Source organism: Sinohyriopsis cumingii, chromosome 15 (genome assembly GCF_028554795.1).
Source record: "Sinohyriopsis cumingii isolate HCF-2022 chromosome 15, ASM2855479v2, whole genome shotgun sequence".
NCBI classification, from domain to species: domain Eukaryota; kingdom Metazoa; phylum Mollusca; class Bivalvia; order Unionida; family Unionidae; genus Sinohyriopsis; species Sinohyriopsis cumingii.
This window is the reverse complement of record NC_142975.1, coordinates 86,011,111-86,032,302: the sequence shown is the minus strand read 5'-3', so window position 1 is coordinate 86,032,302 and position 21,192 is coordinate 86,011,111. Positions and strand designations below refer to the sequence as shown.

The 21,192-nt window shown below is 34.4% G+C and overlaps 1 protein-coding gene across 1 annotated transcript in view; it reads left to right on the top strand.

Moving 5' to 3' along the window:
* LOC149782244 (uncharacterized) overlaps window positions 1-21,192 on the top strand; it is a 577,549-nt gene that overhangs the window by 232,402 nt on the left and 323,955 nt on the right. Inside the window, exons 96-100 of the mRNA XM_089935097.1 lie at window positions 4,820-4,862; window positions 7,826-7,989; window positions 12,977-13,156; window positions 16,976-17,185; window positions 20,961-21,003. Coding sequence (XP_089791223.1) covers window positions 4,820-4,862; window positions 7,826-7,989; window positions 12,977-13,156; window positions 16,976-17,185; window positions 20,961-21,003 — 640 coding nt within the window. The remainder of the gene's footprint in view (window positions 1-4,819; window positions 4,863-7,825; window positions 7,990-12,976; window positions 13,157-16,975; window positions 17,186-20,960; window positions 21,004-21,192) is intronic.

Genomic DNA, 21,192 nt, shown 5'->3' with positions numbered 1-21,192 from the left:
CTGGCCTAAAGATCTTGCCAGTGATTGAGTGAAGTCGTTCTGCTGGTCTGCTTGAGCTGATGATATGGGGATTGAGATGCATGGCTAATGTTGCTATATATACAAAAATTCTACAAAAAACTAGACCATGATCGAACACTGGAATATGCAAGAACCATCACTAATATTATTGACGAGGCGTACAAAATCAGACACATAGACCAGCAAACGAGAAACTACTTAAGCCCAGAAAACCCAAGGGTAGGTAGATTTTATCTTCTACCTAAAATTGACAAACAAGGAAACCCGAACAGACCTATAATCTCCAGTAACAGGCATCCCACAGAAAGGATATCAGAATATTTGGATCATTTTATGAGACCACATGTCCACAAATTACCATCATATCTTCAGGACATGACAGATTACCTCATAAAAAGCGAACCATTATTGCCAGATACATTGCTTGTTTTCTTAGACATCACATCTTTATATACTAACATACCGCACAATGAAGGGATGCAGGCATGTAAAAATGCATAGGAAACTAGAACTGTAGACAATCTACCCACACTCTTCCAAGTCCAACTCCTGCAGGTTGTCCTAAAACTTAATAACATTGAATTTAATGAAAAAAGCTACCTCCAAATTAATGGAACTGCAATGGGTACAAAAATGGCCCCTTCTTATGCTAATATTTTTATGGGAAAACTGGAGGGTGAACTTCTAGCATCAGTTGAACCATACCAGTGGGTATGCTTTATCGATGATATACAAATGAAGTGGCAACATGGAAGAGAAAGTCTGGATGATTTCATATCAAAGGCAAACAACTTCCATCCTTCAGTAAAATTCACGGCAGAAATCTCCAACTCAAACCACGTCTTCCTGGACGCAACAACCAGACTGGTAGAAAACAAACTCCATACAGACATCTACTCCAAACCAACCAACAAAGACTAGAATCTCTTCCCAAGCATCTGTCATCCAAAACATAGCATTAGTAACATCCCATATAGCCAGGCACTGAGAATATGCAAAATTTCCTCCGATGATGAAACAGTCCTAAAAATGTTTGAAGAGCTATCTAAACATTTAATTTACCAAGGCTACAAAAAATACCTGATTACGGAGGCAATGCAAAGGGCTAAACAAACAAACCGTGATGACCTACTAAAATGTGGCAAGAAGGAAAAGGCTGAAAGGATACCATTTATCCAGACAACCCCAAAGTAGGTAAAATCATTGGGAAACACTCGCCCATTGTGGAATCGTCAGACGCACTCCACAACTTACAGGTTTTTCTTTGGAAAGGGGATTATTTAGTGATAGCTTTTGAAACCTGTTATTAAAGTTCAATTCAAATAAATTTGAGAATTTTTTCTACAGTGACAGATTTTCAGCTTCTTAAGGAGAATTTGAAGGTCCACTAGATCATAAACCTTCTGGTCAACCATTACTGTTCCAACCGATGTTCCATCATCCAAAGCAGTTAGGCACTTATATGTTACCGACAATAATAAGGCCATTTCATAAGAATGGTTGTGCCTGAAACCTAACTGATTTTCATGGAAAGAGTTTGTGTCTGTTTAATATAACATTTTGGTCAGTAGTTGCTGATTTCATCGTTAATTCCAGTTTTTGAGACTGGGGCATCACTTCAGCTAATTTCAGTTATTTAGGGAACTGAACAGTCTTAGTACTGTGATTACATTAAAAAAAAAAAAACTCAGCAATTAATGGAGCAGCATCCTTTACAGTTGTGGGCTCAGTCAGATTGAATCCCCTGGACTTTTTCCATTTATTTGCTTGGGAAATTTAAGAATATAGTCATAGGTCATTGGTTGAGTTTTAAAGCCTGACCCACTTCGACTTGCAGCCTTTAAGAACAGATGTCATGAAGATCCTGATAAGTAAATTCAAGAACTGGTTTCTTCAGGTTGGAAGCTGTATTAGTAAACAAATCATTTAAACTATTTGCCACAGTGTTAGGATTTTCAAAAGTATTACCAACTGATTTCAGTGAGATATCATTATGTAATTATTTATTAACTTTTCCAGCTCCAAACACTGAATTTTTTTTGAAATTGCTTTTATGTTATTTTTGTTAAATTCTATGGATTTTGCAGAATGGGGCTTTTTGGTTTGTCTAATCAATTTTACAACATAATTTGTTTGTGCCTGTAAGTTTATCGCTATTTCTGATGGCTTTTAGTTCATCTCGTTCTTTTGTGGCATCTAAAATCTCAGATGTAATTCAGTCTGGTTCTTTTGTGGCATCTAAAATCTCAGATTTAATCTAGTCTGGTTCTTTTGTGGCATCTAAAATCTCAGATGTAATCCAGTCTGGTTCTTTTGTGGCATCTAAAATCTCAGATGTAATCCAGTCTGGTTCTTTGGCATATTCAGCACTCCAGGAATTTACTGGGTATGTCTTTCTACAACATCAGGTAGTAGTTTGAAGCAAGTGCTTGATACATCATTAGTGTCATAAAAACTTCATTTATATTCCATGGGATTTGCTGAAGATCATGTTTAAACTATACACTAATAGGATTTAGCTATTATCTTATACTTTTATTAGGCTCTTCTTCATTTAAACTTTTTTTATAAGAAAACTGGATTATGGTCACTTAGACCGATATTGGGGACCTCATCATTTGTAATATTTTTGTCAGTTTGTGTAGATATGATTGAAAAGAATTTGTGAAGTAGATGTAACTCTTATTTAATGATAACAATGGGTTTCTGGGTGCTTGGGTACCTGCCTGTTGTTACTAACCAGGGTAATAAAATGAGTCATAGGGTACCCGTTTACCAATTAAAAGTTTTCTGCCAGTGCTTGTAAAGGCAGCACTCATTTTGTTTTCAAGTAGACAATCCTTTGATTGCGTTGCAAATACATGTAGTTTTTCACTACCAGGCCGAGGTCTGTGTCTTCTAGTAAATAATTGACCGTAATCCCATAGCTTGTTTTCCCATGTGCCAACACTTTGATTGAGCTTAGAGTGTTGTACAGTGGCAAGTAACAGAGGGTAGTTATTTGATCTTGCTGCACAGATGACATTTGTTCAGTTGCAACCTGTAATAGATTTCACAAACTGTATGATTAAAGTGTTACTTACAAAGCTCAAGCTCAGTCTCTAAATAAGCATCCACATGTCAGTGAGGCGCAATAAATGGAGTCAGATGATATTTATGATGATTAGACCACGAACATTTTCTAGATGAAGATGGAGGATTTCAGAACCTTATCCGACATTGAGGATGAATTTTTGGACTTTGTACTAGATAACATTAGTTAGTGATATTTATAGGATACTGTGAATTTAATCAATGTGGACTTAACTTCAGGTTTTTAAACATTTAATTCAAGTTCCCTTTGATCCGGTACCCAAATAACTAATCATTGGGATCAGTGGGCATCCAGTAAAAGTTTTCTAAAATTTTGACAGCTTTACTCTTGGAACATTAACATTTCATGAATGCAGAAGCGTGTACATAAAATCGTTCCAGTGGTTTCAGATTTGTCTGTTGAGTAAATCTTTGTTAAAGTCAGCTATAAATCTCCAACCTTTCATTTAAGACCTTATCAAGTTGAATATTAGTCTTCATTTCATTTGGCCCAAGATGCAGGATTCTCGTATATAAAACCAACTAGATGGTTTTGCATTTGTAGGTCTTAACTGAAGCCAGACAGTCTCAACATCATTAGATTCTTAGTCCTTTTTTACTTCCTGTTTTGCCATATCTGCAAAAAACCATGAGCTACTTGTAGAAATTATATACAGTTTTCATTCATTGAATTTCATAAAGTCATGTTCAGTGATCATGATTATGGGATTCTATTCATATCAGGACTACAGTCCTTGACAACATAATAGATGTAAAATCCTGTACAAATTGGTAATTTTTTCACATGGTTGTGGGTTTTTTTCTTCTGCAAATCATTGTGGGCAAAGTGGGAACACTGTTATACTATTTACTAGTTTACTTTCTATTGCAATGAACTTTGCAAGGAGAACCTAATGCCAGTCATACCCATAATACCTTGCATTCATACCTATAATACAAGGCAGTGTTTATTGTTTGTGTAATATGATGTGGTTTCCTGTATTCCTTTTGATAGAGAGGTGCCCCTTGACCCTTGGTACTCTGAGCAGCATGACAGCAGTTGACAATTTGAGATGTAGCCTGATGTCTTCCTGTACAGGATTAGAATGCTGTATACACTCCCAGCTACTTGATAAATCATTCTATACCATCATCGACTTGGATACATGCTTGCAAACCCTCTCAGTTGGTATTGAGAAAACAAAGCTCCAAATCTCACTGCTTAATTATAAATGGGGTGAGTCATCATCACATCATAATTTATATATTGCTTACATAAATAAGAATGTTCCTATTAATAAGGACCTCAAGAATTCTTTATGAATCAGTTAAGCACTAGATTTAAATTTATTTGATATTCTATGTATATTTCATGTATAAATGAATTCAGAGTAAACATTTTTCATGTATAAATGAATTCAGAGTAAACATATTTCATGTATAAATGAATTCAGAGTAAACTAAACTATCATTAAAATAAATCACATTCTTTTACATTTGATTTGTAAAATCAGGATTAAAAATTACAGCAGATCTGCTGCGAAGTTAAAATATATCACTCATTGACTTTTACTGTGCTGGAAAGCAGGTCACAAGTACCGTAGATTTAGGAATTTGACATGAATAGAAGAAAGCAATCTTGAATACATTTTCAGAAGCTGAGAAAGATAATGTGTTGTTTGTTAGACTTTTTGGTGGGGAAAAAAATCAGTTATCTTTATTTCAGGGACACCACAGCAATACTACCTGAATGGAGTTGTGCGACTTGTGTATGTATTTGAATCCATCTATTCTAATTAATCTCCCATGTTTATTAGTTTTGTCATTAGGCTATGAAATTGAGATGTTTGAGCATTTTAATAATCACTTTTTATGTCCATCTGTTCAGCTTTCTTGGAATCACTAAAGCTCTGCAACCTTTACACATAACTGGCTGTAGCTGAACTGCCTATTATATTTAGATGTGGCGTTTAACACATTAACGATGACTTTACCTGGCTGGAGGTAGTAGCCTGCTGCCGAGCTCTGTAGCGTAATGGTCATGCATGATACACTAAAGTGGGTGGTGTTATAGAAAGGTAGACAGATGTAGCTCAACAATGATACCAAATATTCTGGAATATCTAGCTGCACTACAAAATACAGATAGAAAAACCTCATTTTTTCGACCCGACTTTTTTTAACCCAAAATTTGCCCGTGGTCTGACACCGATTTTGTGTCCGGATTTTAGTCTTTTTGGTCTCAGATCTAGGGCAAACTGCAAACAGACAGATTAGCCTTTGCAAAAAGTAGGTTAAGATGGGCATTTGGAATAAAGAGTGGTCTCCATACCAAAAAAAATGGCTCCATTTAGCACAAAAAAAAAAAACTCCAACTTTACCCTTCAGCTCATGCGCGAGTCAAACAGCCAAGGAAAAACAATGTTTCTAAAACAACTAGGCAGTATGTTATTGAAAGATGAATGGTGATTTGGTGTTTTCGAGTCTATTCAGAAATAGCTTTCAAAATGTGTTTCCTACTCGATTTTCAGACAAAAATGACAAAAAGCTCCAGGGGTTTTGCCAGTTCAGATATAATTTTGACAGAAATATTGCCCTTTTCGCATCAGTTTTAAATTTCTACAACAGATGCTTGTAACCAGCATATCTTAGGAACCATTCAGCATATCCTGATATAATTGATGTGTTCATTATCTTCTTGACCTAGATGTGCCTTTTATGGGCATTCTTATCAGTACCATTTTGGGTAGAGATGAGATGTTACTTGTAACTTGAATGGCTAAAAAATCATTCAGTATATTTTAGTGCAGTCAGGAATGAACATTATCTCAATGGCTTTAATATTCATTTTATGAATGTTGTCTCATTGGCCTAAATATTCCTTTTGTGAATTTTGTCTTAACTCCATTTTGGATGCAGTTCTCATGGATGTTGCTTCTATTCTAGAAGGCACAGCTTAGGTGCCATTCAGCATACTCTGATGCAGTCAGGTGAAAATAATGTTTAATGGACCACAATGTGACTTTTATGGGTTTTGTCTAGTCAACTCCATTTTGGATAGAGTTATGGCCCTTGAAAATTATCTTCACATGGGATGTTGCTTTTGACTGGCATAACTTGGGAAATACTTCATCATATTCCTGATGCTGTTTGTTGTGAAATTGTCTCATAGACTTGCTTATGCTTTTTCCGTATTTAATTTCTTGTACTATGTCTGAAGAGTTAACCCCTTGTCAAGAAAATTCCTGTCTTCACATGGAAATTTGTAACTATATTTTCAATCATCATGTACCAAGAACCATATAACATATCTGATGGAATTTGGTAAAAATATTATCTATTGTCAATCAAATTCATATTTTCACATTTCCTTTGCTTGTAATTTTATAGCTCAAGAATCGCTGAACATATTTTGATTCAATTCAGTGCTTTTTTTGTTGTTTCATCTGCTTCATTTGGACAGAATTAAAGCTCTTGTTGATCAACTTTATGTCTTTACAAGGGATGTTGCTTGTATTGATAAGTCCTTGAAGGAGTTAAATTTCAAGCAGTGTCATTTAGAGGAGTCATGGCCCCTGAATGCCCATTATATCAATGACAATTTGTTAATCTGTTTAAGGCCCTTCAGAGCAAATTCTAGTAAGTGGGACCATTTGCAATAATAAAATATCAAGGACATGTCAAGGATGGTTTTCTTTCTCAAAATATTTGCCCCAAGCTTTTGAATACCAAATTTAAAACACGATAAATGGGTTTTTAGTTAACTGCCATCACATATACATGCTGTCAACAAAAAATAGAAAAACCATTCAAATGACTTCTGAGAAACTGCTCAGTTGAATTTGACCAAATTTAAGAGGAAGCATTTGGCATGAAGGGCTTCCAAGTTTATATAAATAATGTCTGACCACAATCAGATATTGCTGACATTCCTGAAAGTTGAAAAATCTTTAAATGACTTATCAAGCTTTACAGTAAATAATAAAATATGACAGATAATGACCAAATATGACACAGAATAAATGAATATGACAGAAAATGACCATACATGACAGAAAACATCCTGGCATGAAGAGCTTCAAGTTTGCACATCTCTGATGCTGATCTGACCTCAGATATGGATGAATATGGAAAAGAAATTTTGAAATTTGTTTTTATAACATGCACACTCAACATCTTTTGGAAGAATTCTCTACAGACTGCATCCTGCTTGGTCAGATTTTTTGGCCAACTGCTCTTGCATTTGGTTGTCAGGCAAATATCAGCCAGATGATTGATCCAGGCTTCCATGAATCTCTTGAATTTGGTTGTCAGGCAAATATCAACCAGGTGATTGATCCAGGCTTCCTTGGGTCTCTTTTTAGGGAAGTTCTTCCTGAGTGTATCAGAATACCACCTATTCTTGTTACACTATTGTTCCAAGCAGTTTTTTTTCTACTTCTTTAATTGTTATGAAAAGAATGTTCTTTTTTTATTGATTGACAACTTGCAATACAATTTCAAATTTTTTTGACTAAGTAATATTGTAAACTTTGGTCTCATATGTGAAAAAATTGTATAACAGGAGGAAGTCACTCATTATTAAAGTGTGGCAGTTAAACCTTGGATGCAGTAGTACAAAAAATTTAATCTGGAACAGATGAAGTACAACATGAAAACAAAAAAATTATTATCACTGCCCTTCTTAGAACCCTAGTTTTAAAAAATTGAATTTTTGTTTTATTCATTGCAGTTATTCCATCATGGACCTCTCTGGCAGAGGACAGTACCTGATCAACATGTCAGTGTCCATTTGTCTTGAAGCGACCATGCCATGTGAATACAGCATAGAGGTTCTAACTAATACACTGTTGACGAAGAGACCATGCCAGCTGAACACCACATTCCTCAACCCAGGTATATTAATGATTCATCTAGTTTTGAAGATGTTATTTGAAATACTTGACACAGAGCAGAACTGATTTTATTTACATCCTTTTCCTTGACTCTATCTCAGTTTGTCATACATTCAGCAGGGCAGTCATTTTCATTAAAAAAAAAAAAAAAGCAGTCTTTAAAATTTAAAGAAAATGTCCATCCAATTGACCTATGATCTTGATCATATAAGAGCTTCTATGGTTAGGTTAACCCATTTTATCCTGTTTACCAATTTCAACTGCAGTGCCTGATTCCTGAGAAGCAATTCTAAATACATTGTCACTGGTAAAACGGAGCATCATACAGCAGCAGCTGCTGAAATTGTGACTACCTTCACCTTGTTTACTAAAAATGTTGTAACAGTGTTATTTCTTTTATAAAGTATATAAAACTATATATCTCTGAAAAGGTAATACAATTTGCAACACAGTGATATATGTTTTGTTATCATTTACCGATGTACATGCTCACAACTGTATTTTGAAATATGACTTGAAAGAAGAAAAAAACAAATTAAAAAACTTACCAAGACGTTCAGTGACTCTTTTGTCCATGAAAATTAATGAAATGCTCTAATATTATGTGAATAAAATAAAGATAATTCAGTTTCTAGTATTTTGGTCCAAATTTGAAGTTTCTAGCACTGTTAGTTCAAAAGTTATAATAATTTTACTAAAATTGGACAACATGACACAAGGAACAATTTGTTTACTTCACATTCTGGAACATGTACTTCAGCATGCAGTTTCTCATGAAAACTTGTCACAAATTAATCCTAGAAATCTTTCAATGTAACAATTTGTTTCATCAACAAGTTTTATCCAGATTAAATCATCCCAAAGTAACTCAAAATAATGTTTTGCATCGGCTTCTCCTGTGTGTTGCTCCTTCTATCAATTTAAATCTTGGCTACAACCGAAGTGAAAAATCATCCCGGACCCATTTTTCCTGAAAGCTTTTAAAGTCAGCTTCATTCTCCGAATCGCTGTCGAAAAGTGCATGACGCCATGCATCATCTCTTTCATCAACTTTATTAAATTCTAGCCCATCATTTAAGTAAATATTATCATCGGAATCATCCAAATCGTCAACTTCAATGTCGCTACCCTCGCTATCAACATCCATGTTTACATCAGAGTTGTCGTCCATCATTTTATTGATCGATTTTCAAGTCAGCAATTTCTTTTTCAACCGCGTTTTTTTTTTAAAATTTCACTGCGCATGCGTGCTTTAACCATTTCCTGTGTATGTGAAGAAGTACACATATATGATGTATAACACGTGTTTCTAGAGACGCTACACACATACGTAGTAGAGTACAACCATAGTCGTATTCAGGATAAAATGGGATACTACGACTGCAGGTGTATTCAGGATAGAATGAGGTGTTGCGACCGCAGTCGTATTCAGGATAAAATGGGTCAATAGTAGACATTTGTTACTCTCTTTTTTGTTTTTAAATTTTTTGTTAAAATTGCTCCTTTTTACTACTTTTATCAAGAAAATGGCATCAGTTATTAATTGATCAAAACAACGTAATGAAGGGGTGAAGTAGCTATTATGACAGTGTCAGAATTAATGATTATCTTGATGATTGCTCTGTTGGGATATGTAATGCAGAGTCTGCAGTTTAAACACCAATGCATCCTAGTTTCAGTTTTAAGAGTATTTAGTTCAAAATTTTAGACTTGAGTACATGAATTTATTGTTGGTTGGTTACCCTGCCATCAAAACACATAGGATGAAAGGGAATTGATTTGATTATTAAGTAAACAGAATCATGACCTTTTTCATGGAGGTGGTTCTGTGCATTTAAGCCTCGAACTTCACTGCCCAAAAGTCAAAGTGGATTGTACAGTTTATTTTCATGACAAGTTTGATGCCTTTTTATCTGTATCGGTTTAACTCGGCAAAGTCAGCAGAACTCTGTAGTAACATTGTTTTCCATCTAGCCAGCTGTTGGCAGTTTCTCTTCTGGCAGTTTCATTTGTACAATTACTGCAAATTATTAGAGTTGAAACAAATTTTATGTGCATTTTATAGTGATTAAACCTTGGAAGAGATTGATTTCCAGCCTTCCATGTCATCACTTCAATGAGTTATGGCTCCTGATAGCCTGTCCCCCTAACTTAGATTCACAAAGATTAACTTTACCAAAGATTGTTTGATTTCAACCAGATTTTTATCAATGAGTCCTTGAATAAGATTGATGTTCAGTATTTTACAACAGCAATTACAGCAGTTATGCTTCTTGATTCCCAAACCAGCTTTCCACAGCACAAATTTAGGACGGTTTTCAGGATATCGGCCAAATTGTTCATGCTTTATATTGATCAGACCTTGAATGAGTTTTATTTCCAGGTTTCACAACATTATGTACTGGTGCTTTGTCTCCATATTGCTATTCATCATGATGTTTCTGCAGCATAACTTTATGAAAGATTGATTTCAACCATATATAGTGCTCGGTTTTATGTTTGATTTCTATTGTTCAGATTCCTCAGTGTAATTCTCATGAGTTATGCTCCCTGATTGCCCATCCTCCTAATTTTGGTTTCTGCAGCAATACTTTACCAAAGATTGTTGGATTTAAAAGAAATTTGGAATGCAGTGTTATAATGATGAGATCTTCAAAGAGTTTGATTTTCAGAGTTATGTCACATTTGTAGGAGTTATGCCTCCTTATGGCCCATCCTCCTCAATTTGTTTTCTGCATCATAAATTCATAAATTTACATTTCGCTACCATCACCATTGTTATTATCATCATCATAACCATTGTCATCATAATGATATTGTTAAAGCAAATTGATTATATACTTTTAATAGATGAGGTGTGTATTTGGAGAGAAAATGTCACCCTCAGATAGCTTGGAAAAAAGTGCCCAGATTTGTACAAAATCTGAATCATCATATTTTATTGGAGATTTTGTTTAAGAAAAAGAAAACACTATCTTCATCTTGACAGTAAAATGTCAGTCCCTAATTATTGGTACCAGGGCATAATTGAGTGTACACGTATTCCTTTATGGAGGTTACCAATATATGATAATTAATTAGAAACAACATAAATCATTATTTTGAACTTACCAGTTTGGGTGGTGATTGAGACAGGGTTGTGTTTTTAAAAAAAATCAGTTTTGGTTGCATGCTATCTGGTGAATTGAAAACTGTTAGTTGGCTATACCGGTTAAGGGTTGAAGCTGGAGTTTGAGGAGATTCATTTTAATTCCTACAAAGGGAGCTGGTATTGGAAAATAAATCTCAGAGTTGAACTGGCATGTGGCAACACAATTTCATTGCTAATTTTGCTTTGGGTAAACATTGGCGGATTTCATTAATCCCTGTTCTCAAAATGTCAGCATGGGGCCCCAAGTGGCCGAGTGGTCTAAAGCGCTCTCCGTTATGGATCACTGCCATCTCACCTCTCTCTGCGTCGGTTCGAGTCTCGGATTCAGCCAATGTATGTGAAAAAGCTTGCCAGTAGCTTCTCGTGGGTCGGTGGTTCTTTCTGGGGTTTTCCAGGTTTCTTCCTCCACCATTAATACTGGCCGCCATGTATAGTCTATCGTGTGCTGAAAAATGGCGTTAAACCCTACAACAACAACAACAACAAAATGTCAGCTGCAAATGACAGTATTGTGCAACTCTTCTGTTGTCATGAAATCTGCACACGTTGATACAATTGTCCTTTTCAACACATTTTTTTCTCTTCATCAGAGATATACTTAAGATTAAAAACTGAACACCCTCCAGTTATCTGTATTTTTTGTATCAAGATGCTTCTGTTGCAAAAGATAGGTGCACCATTGTGTAGATTGTAATGGAACATTATACAGCTTCTCTAGAGAGACTGTATCTCTGGTGGAGATCAAGATGTAAACATGTGATGTCATAGCCATCTTTTCCTAAAGCAGCAGCTACCATAGTTGGAAAATTATGGGTTATTATAATTTTCCATCATCCTCAATTTCTCCAACATTATGTATTTACTAATGATTTTTTGATTTCAACCAAATTTAGTATGCTGCTTTATATTTATAAGCTTAGGGATTTGTTTAATTTCTATCATTTCTTGATGCCGTTTATAGGATTTGTGGTTCCTATATGTTTCTCCTTACTTTGGTTTTCAGACATTAATTTACCCATTTTCCCATCAATGTCATGAAGATTAATATTCATGAAATCTTGATGGGTCCGATTTCCAGCATTCCAAATAACATTTAGAAGTGACCCCTGGTTGCCCTTTTGTTATGACTTTGGTTTCTGCTGCACTTGTTACTGTTTGATTTCACCATGCCAGTGGCCTACATGGATAGAGCATCTGTCTTGGGTGAGGGAGGTCATGGGTTTGAACCCCAGCTGAGTCATAAGAAAGACTTGTAATAATGGTACTAGCAGCTCCATCACTAGGCACGCAGCATTAAGGTTTGTGTTAGGACTGGTCAGCCTGGTGTCAGAATAATGTGAGTGGGTGGGACATGATGCTACAGGTCTGCGGCATGATGCCCCAGGGCATGATGTCCCAGTGCCAGACATCACTATAAACTGCCACACTGCAGATAACATAGTGGTATGACTGAAAAATTGTTAAAGCTACATTAAAAATCTAAAACACACAGTTTGATTTTCATACAAATTTGGCATGGTGCTTCAAATTAATATTGAATGAGACCAGCATGTCATTTCTTCTAACATTGTTTCTTTGCACAAGTTCCTCTGTTACAACCCAAGTAGTTGTAAGCAAAGCCTTTCAGCTATGGTTTATTTTATGGTTAAAGCATTACCATATCATTGTTATCTGCCTTTATGTATGTATCTCACTATGGCCATATCATGATAATGGGAGAGATATAGATTTATTATATTGTTGAATAACATGGTTTCAGGGTGAGATAACTTATGAATTAGCATCATCATTCCCATCAACATAAAGAATCCCTGCTAATTTTCTTGTTTATCTTCAGATTTCTCCTTCTCAGAGTGGATGACAGCAAGGAACCTGCAAATCTTTAAGCCATTCGAGGAATACTATGTTTCAGAAATCCTTGATAGGTATGGACTGGCACTGTACATGTCTAGCCCACAATGCTCTCGTAAGAATGATGATGCTCGTTTTGCCTTCCCTACTGCAGGATGGACAAAAAGTGAGTTGAATATAAATGTACATGTCATACAGTCCATAAGATGAAAATATATATGTTTTTAAGGACTTCTGCCAGAATTTGTGTGATTTCAGAAACTAATTCATGCAATTTTGTATAACCTTTAATTTGTTTACAAAGTAAAGTCAATAAATGTCTTAATTATTTGTGTCTTTATTTTTCTTCAGAGAAATTAGTGTTATAATTGAGAACTTGTAATTTTTGGTACAAACCTCTTTATGATTCCTAATGAAATAGACTCCATTGTTATCAGAGAGGAAGGAAGGACAACAACATGCTGATATGTACATACAAGCTTTTTCTTATAGAAATCAAAGGATCTTGTGTTAAAGTGAAAACAACAATGGAAAAAATTAGGACCTAATGAACTAGTTTAAGATATATTCAGTTTGAGTGTTGATATTTGAATTGATATGTAATGCTTTCATGAATTTATCATGACAACAGTTCACATCTGCAGTCTCAAGATCATTAAAATACCAAACATATACCATGGTTAGTACAAACTCTCTAGAGACCCACTTTGATTCCTTAGGGCCCTACTCTTAAGGCAATAAACCCTATTTACTAATCAGCATATTTAATTTTAATTATTTTTGGGACATGTTTTGCTGGATATATAGTTCCAATCTTTCTTTGTTTCCTTTTTTGTTATATTAATGTAATATATGGTACTGGGTAATACCAGGTGCTTACTCGTGTAAGTTTCTTAATGAGTTACACTTTGTACCAACTGTCAAAAGTGTCAGAGCTTTGAATTAAAAGTAATAATTAGCATGATCAAAAATCAAACCAAATTCCACCTAACTACAGGAAGTGTACATGTACTTGCTCATAATGGGTAAACTTAGATGTGAATGGAGAGGTCATTTTACTTGCAGAGAAAACAACACAAAGTGCTAAATGATTGTTCTTGGAATTTAAAATACATGGCGTTTTTATTGACAAAATGCCGTAAATATTTAAATGTAAATTACATATCTTTAAATCTGAATTAGCATGGTATGTATTTTGTATTTTTATTATTTTGTTAGTGGTGCCAGTAATGTATACGAAGGTGAGAAGGAACAATAGTGTCCATATTATTCATTGTTGAACTTCTCTATTCCAGTACACATGTAGGCAAATTTTAACAAAATATTTTTTATAAACTTATTGATGAATAATTGTCATATTTTTTCATTCCAGAAACTTATTGGCAAAATAATTGTCATATTTTTTCATTCCTATATTTTCACATGTTAGTAATATATCCTTATATTTTACCATCTGAAAATATAAGATTTCATGTCATGTCATGCAATGCTTGATTGTGTGTGCCTACAGAAATTATAGATGTCACAACAAAAGTGCACATTGTGAACTAGAAGAAATAGTCACAACAAAAGTGCACATTGTGAACTAGAAGAAATAGAAACAGCATTTCATTTTTCAGACATGGAAATAAATATGACTTGATGCAGGTCACATATCTATGAAGTTATTTCTACTTACTTCTTGACAGCAATGATAAACCCACCGTTATGTATTGCTAAATCTACCTTTGTTTGTGGCCAGATAGTTCACAAAATGTCAAAAATTTAATTTAGTTCAGCCCAATCATACTGATCAGCCTAGGAAAGCTAGAGGTGAATTTATGAAAAGGATACGTAGGACATGTTTTTTGCTGTAGAGTGGGTTTACTCTTCTAAACTTTGATTCTATAGCAAGTTTGGGATATAATGAAAATGAAAGAAAATTTTCTTTTCCTGCATAAATAATGGATATTTTTCATCTTATGGTATGCCAAACATTATATTATAACTCCCAACTTCACCACTGGATAAAATATCATGTTATGTATATTTGATTTAATTTATATTTGATTTAATTTAATTGTAAGTTTTAACATCTTTTATTTTTAATTTCATTAATTTCATTACATGTCAGTGTAATGTAATTTTGTTTACTCGGAATTCGATATTTTCCAGAAAATTCAGTTTGACCTGAATCTTTTCATAAATGCCTAATAATAGAAACAGTTTCTATTTCTGAATTAGTTTCTGACCTTGATTCAGAAATCACTGAGACAAGTAAATAACGTTTTATTTTTATCTTATTCTTTGAGTAAAATGATTGGCTTTTGTCAAGGTTATCTATGTGCTTTTAGACGTAAATACTTCTAGAAAATTCTGGAGAGTTAAACCTCATCCAGGAATCTGTTTTGCATTTCAAGTTACTGTATAACCTCTGTTTATAGAGATATTTCTTTGTTTGAGCTTTTATCTTTACACTGGAAAGTGTGTGTTTGTGACCAGTTTGGGAATTACATTTTAATTTTTATTTGAATTATTTGGATTCTAAAAGATTAATTCTTTTTCCTGGAAACATTTGAGTGCTCATACAGAATTATTGGACAAAGACATTTATTTTGAATTTTATCCTGAAATTCAAACACTGGAATATTATTGACTGTGGAATAAACAAGAACTGTAGACAATGCAACACCATAGTGACTACAGTGTATGTTGGATTCTTCGTTGGGACTCAAACTTGAATTCATTAGAACATTACATTATTAGGACTTCTAAAATTTAATTTGTGGATTATTCTTGGATTATTTTTGGATTTGAGTTTTTAAACTGTAAGTTCTTATTTGTTTTATTTTATAGCGCTTTTCCAGGGTATATAAATTCTTTGTTAAATTTTCCAAAGCTTGTTGTTTTCACTCTTTCTTTTGTTACTGTTTATTTGAGCCTAAACAAAGTAACATAAGAATCAAATTTTTCATAACAACTGATGAACTATATCCTGTATTAACATAAAAAGAAGATATCCTCTATATAGTAGTGCATACTGCTTTAGTGCAGTTTTGTCTGATGTACATGAATTTAATATTGACAGTCATGTAGATGTTTTGGAGTGCATCTCAGTGTTAGGTTCTGTACATTTTTCATACATTATCTCTTAAGAAAAATTAAAAGATTTGCACATTATTTTTGGTACTTTAAAACAAAATTATTTTTTTATGTACAAAAACTGATACGAGTGCAGTATGTATTCATTTTTGATTGAAGTTATTCTATTTTGAAAAGTGCCATGAAAGACTTTGATTAAGTACTATTATATTTATTTGATACAAGAATATATGTGAGGTTTATGTGTAATCTTTATGTTTTGTGACCAGATTTACATGGAGTATCCTTTGGAAGTCATTTAAAAGTGTAATATATCTCTTTAATTATTGTCATTGTCAATTGAACTTAACTAATTGAAATGCTTTACATAGATGTGCAAACACATTTTTGGAATCAATGCGTATATTCTATAATTTAAATACATATGATAAGAAACAATGAAAATTATGATCACCGTTATTCACACGTGTACATGACCTTTTTGACTTATTAGGCTGATTTTTCTTAATTTACCTGTATTTAGGCTGATATCCCTTAACTGACCTATAGTTTGACTGTTATCCTTTAACTGGCCTATAATCAGCCTAATATCCCTTAACTGATCTATTACAGGGCTGGTATCCCTTTATTGATAGATAATTGGGCTGATATCCTTTAACCAACCTATAGTTGGGGTGATATCCCTTAACCGACCTATGGTTGGGCTGATATCCTTAACTGACTATAGCAGGGCTGATATCCCTTAACCGACCTATAGTTGGGCTGATATCCCTTAACTGACTATAGTTGGGCTGATATCACTTAACTTACTATACTTGGGCTGATATCACTTAACTTACTATACTTGGGCTGATATCCCTCAACTGACCTATAATCAGACTGATTCCTTTTCGTCTTGTTGCAGGTTGTGAGAAGGTGAACACTGTTGAGGTGGAGAATCCTAACACGTGTCGTATAACGAAATCATGCACAGGGGTTGAATGCTGTACCGATGTGAGCTATTTGGCCCGAACTTTCCATATGTATCTAGAACTGGATGCATGCAACAACACTCTAACCATTGGCATAGAGAAATTACAGTTTGTCCTTTCATTGGATGAGAACTTCAAATGGGGTAAATAATCTGATATATTTCTCATATTTGTAATACACTACATATATATATATATATATATATATATATATATATATATATACACACACACACATACACACACACACACACACAGTGTGACCCCACTATAAAACAGTAGTTGTGAGCCATATAACCCGACCATGTTATAGACTGAACTGTGTTACAAGCAACCAGGCCAGTTAGCTGAAGAAAATGATGCATGTACCCCCAAAAATTGTGGGGGGGGGAGGGCAGGTAATAAATGCGGGTACAAAAATAAGATTGGCAAGTAACTGTCTTAAACCGATGCAAATTAAATGAGAAATACACCTGTTGTGAAAACGGAGAAGGCATATATAATATTTACTTTATTCAGAGAACCACACATTGGTACATATACGTGTATACTGTTTATATACACATGTCTAATGCATAGCTTGAATAGAATATCAACACCGTGTAATTACCTGTGAATCTCATCACATACATTGAATCAACAATACAAGTAATACCATCAAAAATGTGCACACACACATTTAAAATATTGAATAATTTTGTCATAGGTCATATAGGTCTGAATTCAGTGGGGAAAAAATAGCACAATCGTGTAACAGATGATGAAGCAAATTTACTTTTCAGTACATCCCAGGTCCGTAAAAGTTTGCACTTTAAGTGACCATTGGTAGCGTTCATAAGCATAAACATTTTTCCTGCAAAACGGAAACTTTCACGGCACGGTAAACATGTTCCACCCAATTTGGAAAATGAAACAATCCATCAGTTTCCATTGCTTTTATTTATGTTTGGTACTGACTTACTTTGAAGAAAGGTTCTTTGTTTTATTGAAGATTGTAGTCGGCATTCTTTGAAGGGTGCATGCGTTATTGAAGTCACCACTAAGGTACAGCTTTTGAGAACCAAACCAATGCCCATTTCTTATTGTGGTGGAAACATCAAATAATTGTATTGCATGATTGAGATTGATTTTTTTCCATATATGTATAATCAGTACTAAGGGAAAAAGTTTTTCAGAGACAGGCCCAGTAAAGTGACTAAATAATTGCACAAGCGACAAGCACTGACTCAAATTCCCCTAGCACAAGTTCCAACAGTTCCATGTGCCTCAAGTAGCCTATTTTTATTCTTTGCTCTTGTTTTTATATATAGTTAAAATCATTTTAAACACAAACAGAAATATTCCAATATTATATTGAGTCTTGCATATTTGTCTCAAAAAATATTTGAAGTAAAGCATTGTTTCCTCCAGATCCTGATGTCATCCATTCTCCAATTGCTCCGGTGCTCAAAGAATAGTTCAGGCACTTGTCCTGACTTACTATTCAATTGTCAAAAAAATACATCTTCACTTTTATTCTGACATGCCCACCATATGCTATCAGTTCTGGTTTTGCTGGAATCATTGTGATTTCAGAGCCATAATTATGGATTCTAAATATGCTGAAAATATTAATAATTTAACAGTGTCTTTCAAATAATGAACAAAACAAATGCGGGCTGAAGGTTTCTTTAAGGCAAACTAGATAACACTTGTTTTTGGGAACAGGCCACACTTATATTATGAGAGGGACCTGATCTAGATTGAGAGGGGTCCCAAGGGACCTGATCTGGATTGAGAGGGGTTCCAAGGGACCTGATCTAGATAAAGAGGGGTCTCACGGAACCTGATCTAGATAAAGAGGGGTCCCAAGGGACCTGATCTAGATTGGAAGGGGTCCCAACGGACCTGATCTAGATTTTTAGAGGCCCTCTGTGTTGGGCTATCAGATCATCATCTCTCTTTATTTAGTTTGTATGATTATTATCGACAAATACACCAAGAATTCTATCTTGAGAGGTCACATTAAGGCTCACATTGTCAAATAGAACCTGGAGTTTGCTGCTATCTAGCCTTGCTCATTTTTGTTGTGTTGTAACTTTAAGGGCTTTCATTTTTTCTGTATTTATGATCATACTGTTTTCCTTGCACCATACTTGAAATCTGTTGAGAGCATCTTGTAAGTTACTTTCAGGTACTGTTTTGGTTTTACCCATCTCAGACAGTGAAATATTATTTGTGTAGAGGTCAGTGGAAGAAATTGAAGTTCCAATTTTAAGAGGCAAATCGTTGATAAATAGAATGAATAACAGAGGTCCAATGATAAAGCCCTGTGGTACTCCACAATAAATATTTTTCCTTTCACAAAGTTGACCTTTTAAAGATACTTTTGCACTCTAGCAGTTAAGTAAGAAGTAAACCAGTTTAGGGAGTTTTCACTGCACTGATAGATTTTTAGTTTTTCAAGCAAAATTTCATGGTCTACAAGATCAAAAGCTTTATGAAAATCAACCATAATAGTGCCTACCATTTCTCCTTGATCTGATGCTTTCAACCATTTATCAATCAAAGATAGAAGTGCAGTTTCACAAGAGTGATTCTGGTGAAAGCCAGACTGATTGTCATGAATAAGATCATAAGTGTTTAGATAGTTGAGAAAAGAATCATGTACATGTTTTCCTAGTAATTTGGAGAGACAAGGAAGAATAGAGATGGGTCTGTAGTTATTTACATCATCTTTTGTTCTTGCTCTATGCAATGGTGTAACCTTAGCAGTTTTCCATGTTTGTGGAAATTTTTTAGACCTAATGCTTTCATTGCAAATGAAAGCTATACTCTCTACAATTTCAGGTGCAGCTGCCATTAGTAGCCTTGGCCCAGTCATATAGAGTCCTGTAGCTTACAATCATCCATTTTTTAATATATTTTAAACCAATTCTGGACTCATTTCAGGAATTTCAAACTTTATATTGTTTGGTAGTTTTTTTAGCACAAAAATGTTGGAGTTCCAGAAGATCAGATGAAGTTCTGGGGTTTTTAAGTTTTTCAGCAATTTAAACAAAAAAGTTGTTAAAAATATTTGAGATGTCAGTTGGATTATCAGTATAAATGCCCTCATGATTGAGGGATAAAATATCAGCTTTACTCTTACATTTGCCTGCACCAAACCCAGTAAACACTTTCCAGATAGCTTTGGGATTATTTTGGTTTTCATCCAGCACTTTTTTGTAGTGCGCTTGTTTGGCTTGACATATCATTTTATTAACTTTATTCCTCCAAATTCTATATTCAGTTTGATTTCCTACTGATTTTAGTTGGTCTCTTTGCTTTATTACTTAAAAAATTTCAAGGGAAATCCAGCCTGGCTGGTGGTTTTATTTATCCAGTGTATTTTTAAAGGGGCATGTTTGTTCACTATACTGATGAACAGATCTGCCCAAGTATCTAAAACATTCCTGCACATGCCCTACTATAAATCATTTTGGTTAAAACCTTGAAAGCATGTAGAGTATTAAGGGCATTTGACATGAGCCTAACCCACTTTACAGGGAGGCTGCTGCTAAAACCTACCTAGCACATCATTAGGTATTTTAGAGCTCATCACCTTTGCATGCCTGTTACCTTGTTATCACTTAACTTTGTTGGTCAGATTGGTCTTAAAACAGATGTTACATGTTTAGTGCAAACAATAATCAGGGAGATAATAATCTCTTGAGTGGAGAGCCAACAGTATAAATAAAGGGAGCTAAATCTTCTATTATGTATGTGCACATTATTTGTGGATATTTTTTATAAATTTGTTGGTGTGCACTGATTATGATAAGCATTAACTTTTGATATTTATCCAAATAATAATTATTATGTGTATGTTGTGGGTATGCCATCAGATGCATTAATTATTTCATTCTTATGGACATGAATTCAATGTTGTTTTTACAGACGAGAAACAAGAGATGTGCCTGTTTGGTGTTGCATGCATAAGGTAAGCTATAACAACCTATTGTCAGTTCCTACGGCAATTATACTATAGACAAGACATAATAATCACAATGTTCTGCCAGCTGGCATCAGCTTTTAGCTAAAGTGCTTTTAAAAAGGGCAGTATCTCCTGTTTTCGTTGGGGGATCATTAAATTTATACCACAGATGCATCAAAAAGAAAGTTATATCAC